General features: G+C 39.4%; 1 protein-coding gene across 1 annotated transcript in view; it reads left to right on the top strand.

Moving 5' to 3' along the window:
- Positions 1-259: 259 nt before the first annotated feature.
- Positions 260-4,601, top strand: part of SLC28A3 (solute carrier family 28 member 3) — a gene marked incomplete at its 3' end in the record, with an annotated part of 38,322 nt that continues 33,980 nt past the window's right edge. The window contains exon 1 of the mRNA XM_042838526.1: positions 260-316. Within this exon, the coding sequence (XP_042694460.1) occupies positions 260-316 (57 nt within the window). The remainder of the gene's footprint in view (positions 317-4,601) is intronic.

Raw genomic sequence — 4,601 nt, forward strand, 5'->3', positions numbered from 1 at the left:
GAGCATGAAGAAATCCTTCCTTCCTTTCTCAAGAAACACTGAATTCAGTCTCCCACACCAGCCAAAAGAGGCTGTCCAAGGGAGAGAGAAGGTGGAGCTAGAAGTGAGCAAGTGCAACCTGAGAATCCCTCCATTTGATTAGTCTTCAAGAGGTAGTCACAGACCTTGTGGATGGATTAACCAGATGCTGACTGCTGTTGCCCTGTGCTACAAGTAGATTTCAACACTCATCCAAAACTCTCGTGTCCATCCTAGGCACATGGAGCTGAAGGAGACCAATCGTGATCACTCAGGAGTACACAATTTGACCTTCCAGGTAAGCAAGGTTTCCTTTGTTCTGTCGGGAAAACTTAGAACAATGAATAAAGCTTACTTCAGTCCCTGAACACTCTACATGCTTTGCACTGATATCTTGCCAAAATATATGCCTTTATACAAAAAGGCAGAGCTATAATTGACACAGACTTCTCTTGCTCCCTCCATTACCTGGTATATTGGTATCTTCGAGAAGTCTTCTGACTTGGTAAAATTTGATAAGCTGACAGGTCTCACAACTAACTCATCCAGTTTTCCTCTTATACTAGTGCTGCTTTTTTCCTGAGGATGCCTGATCTACACTTGTATTGAAAAGATCAGTGTTATGAGCAGACAGCAAAGCAGTGTACACTAGTAACATGAAAAAAATATTCCTATAATCAGAGCAGGGCATAACTTCCTTCCACATGTAAGATAAGTGTAATTGTATGTTTTGCTCCAGAGAAGAATGCAGAATGGAGATAAAGAGTCAACACAGAAGGTTCTGCATATCATGTGGACAAAGGAATGTTAGCAGCCATTTAAAAAATGTAGATTTCAGAAGCTGAAGCACAAAATAACAGTATTTAGTGTTAGTTATTGTTTCTCAGTGCTTGGCATCCTTGCACTGTCATAGGAATATCAGAGTGGGAACAAACAGAAACTTGTGAATCCACAGCCAGGCCAATTCACTGTCCTTTGTTTCTGGGAGTAGAACAGACAAGGAAAAAGTTGTGTCTCTTAAGAGTGCTCCAATGACAAAATACTCCTTGCTCTTTCCCTGAAGCTTCCAATCCTTGCACTGTCGCAGAGCCCAGCTAATAAGAAGGGCAGCATGCTGTGGGCATTAATATCAGCCAGCACCATCCAATACAGAAGAATATTTGCAGATGCTAAATATGATGTAGCACCAGTGACATACAAGCATTTTATACTAATAAATATTCACTGGGCTATGTGATGCACACACACAAGAGGTTGATTTGATAATGTGCCAGTTGAGGAATATCTGGAATGTAAGGGAGCTAGGGGCAAGTCCCTACTCCCATCAGTAGTTAATAATTCACAGTAAGTGGGGCTGCTGTCTCTCTCCTGTAAGAGGAGAGTGATAACTCTTAAAACATGATAGCCTGGCAGTCAGGGCATTCTCCTGGCTAATTACAGTGCTCTCATAGCATCTCTGCTTCAGAGCAGGTAGATGAGCAATGTGAACTTGAGTGTCTCTCAGTTTAAATGGTTGAGGTAAGAGAGAGCATAATTCTGGCTTCATTTTCACAAAAAAACAGGGGCCTGAACCAGCTTCCAAAATCTGTGCTAACAAACCTATGGAGGAGTATCTCCATAGGTGCAGAAGCTCAGTGCCAAGTGCTCTTAATCTTCCCGATTACTTCCCCTTATCACTACATTCCTCAGCAGTCTTTGTGGAATATAGAAGAGTGACTTTGGTAAATCTCTTGCTTTGTGCAGCTACCCCATCAGAGCAATGCACAAGTAATCCAGGTGCCTCCCATACTCATCACAGCAGAACTTTGCAAGAGCCTGGAGATCTCTGATTTACATAATCCAAGTGCCGAGCTATTGAGACCATCCATTAGTGAATCCTGGGCCTTGAGTCAGGTTTTCTAGTGGTTTGGGGTTTTTTGTTCTTGTTGGTGTTTTTTTCCTCCTCATTTGGGACACCGGAAGGAGTAAATGTTTATATTTATGCTGTTTATCTCTGACTCAACACATAACTCACTCTGAGGAAAAGAAGACAGAGAAGGAAATAGGTAACTACTCTTTATTATTTATTATCCACATTATTATCCACAATAATGTCATAATATACAGAAACACTATTGTATCCCTTGCTTTCAGCCTGAGTCAGTTTACTTTTCTGATAGCACCAGTTGGAGGATCATCATCATCATAGATTCACAGAATGGTTTGGACTGGAAGGGACCTAGTTCCAACCCTCTTGCTATAGGCAGGAACATCTCTCACTGGATTAGGATTGCTGCCCTAAGGATTTCCCACTGATAAACCTGGAAATGCTAACAGTAACCTTAAAACTTAGATTTTATATATCTAGTTTGTGTTTATCCTACATTTAAGATGCAAAGGTTTTATTTAATTAGTTCTGATGATTTGGATCTCTGCTAATGATGACGTTAAACAAAGAGTCATAAATCCCTCAAAGAACTTCAAGAGCAGGCTCAAAAGTACAAAGAAATGGTAGGTGAGGCAAAAAAAAAAAAAAAAACAGACTCATGGAGGAACTTGGAGTTGTTAAAACATAAACTAAACACAATGCAAAGAGCAGATTGCAGCCAGTAAATATTTATTGTTCACTGGTCTTTGACTGATGGTGTTAAGACACATTAAGCAGTCAGAACCGGTTTCTGTAGCCTTGTACATCATGCTTTCAAGAAGCTTACCCGAGGAAAGATCCCTCTTATACCAGCCATTTATTGATGCTGCATAAGGACATCGGTACTTCCATGACATAGGCAGTTTTCATAATCCATTCCATTCAAGCATATATCCTTATAATATAGCTTTAAAAAATGTCTTCTATTTATCTCTGTATTTACTGCTATTCTCCAGAGTTTCCTGAATTTTTATGTCTTTGGTTAGTGAAGAGCATATTAAATATTTCCATTTCATGGACATTGTTGAAATTTTACTGGAAATTATGAAGGCATTGTACTGTATACCACCATCAGACTCAGGCAGGAAAGTATATTATATTTTCTTATTTTCTAACTTGCTTTTCAAAGCTATGTTTATTTTAACAACAAATACTTAGAAGTTAGCCTACTGTGATACGCTGCTCTGTTCCTTAGAGGAAATAGTGAAAGTTGGTCATACCTCTATGATCTTTTGTGCTCAGGTAAAGTTTTTAGGATTTTGGTCCTTGTCATACTCTTTTTGTTAGTGTTTAATGCAGTGCCACAATGCCACAACTAGAATGGTCATACACATCTTGTCATCTTCTCAAGAATGTGGAGATGTTTTCCCCTCTCACTTTTTCTAGATTTTGCTTTCTCTTTCTCATACACTTAATTATTCTATTTCTTTTTAATGACTGCCACTTGTGCCAATCTATAACTTGTTCATCCAGCATTTCAAGATGCCATTCAACTGCCCCACTCACAGCAGACAACTTGAGCGTTTTAAATAAAACCCTAACATACTCAGAGGTCGATGAGCTTAATTTACAACCCATTTCAACACGTGAACACTGTGATTACTGATTAGAAATGTTTCACCTCCGTATTTAAGATTTACTTTCTGTCTTCCAAAGTGGGGACGCTAGCTAATCAAAAAGAGTTCGCGGGGGCAGTGGGAGGGAAAGCCCAGGCGAATGGTCTTAAATAGCACTGAATGCTGAAAGAATAACGAAGGTTTGAGCTGTAAAGTAGGTGTTTTCGTTTCGATTTACCGAAAACAATCTACGAAATCCATCTAATCCAAATAAAAACATTTGCTTCTGAAGGATTTCAAAAGAGATCCACAAAAGCGCTGAGTTCCATAAGCGCTCTGATTCTAATCTCAAAAGCTAATTCAATGACCCACCTTTAAATGCAAAATAGTTAAAGCAAGTGCCTTGGACGCACTGACAGCCAATCTGTTGTAATCACTAACTGGTAGGGTGGAAAACCATCTGGAGTGGGCGCAGCTGTTAAAAGAGCAACCGAAAGTGAGTTTCTTTGAGATCTTTCTGGGAAGCGCTCTCCTCGGAAACTCAAGAAGATAGGAAGGGAGCTTAAAGAATGTAGCTATTGAAAAGGCTTGGTGAGCGAATAGCTCTTCTGACGAACAGAATGCTGACCCTGAAAGAGCTCCCTGCGTAGAAGTAAAAGACAAATCCGTGCTTTTGCTATTTAATCAAGCATTCTATAAATAAGAAACTCCAATCAGGAAGGCTCAGCAGAATGTGAAATTTCTGTGATATTGGTCATATTTGCTACTATTCAAAGTAAATTGATCGAATTTGTAACCTTTTCCATGTATGCTATCAGAAAGAGGAATTTCACATTCAACTTACGGTAACTTGTTTTTAACTTCCTGCTTCCTTGTGTCACTGTATACTGAGTAAATTCAGAACTAGCTTGGCACTTTCTCCTGTTTTCTGTTACAATGGTTTATTCTGTAGACTTTCACTAGGGAAGTAGATGGGCAAATGAAGCAGATGCTTGTTTGTGATGGGTGCTCAGGCAGCAATCTATAATAGCTGTTGATAAACACAAACACTGATTGATATTTAGTGGAAGATTTTCTTCAGTAAACTCAAAAATACTCTGAATAAGTGTGTGTGTATGGGG

The sequence above is a fragment of the Centrocercus urophasianus genome, unplaced genomic scaffold (genome assembly GCF_019232065.1).
Source record: "Centrocercus urophasianus isolate 14NV4802_14NV808 unplaced genomic scaffold, USGS_Curo_1.0 seq_823, whole genome shotgun sequence".
Lineage (NCBI taxonomy): Eukaryota > Metazoa > Chordata > Aves > Galliformes > Phasianidae > Centrocercus > Centrocercus urophasianus.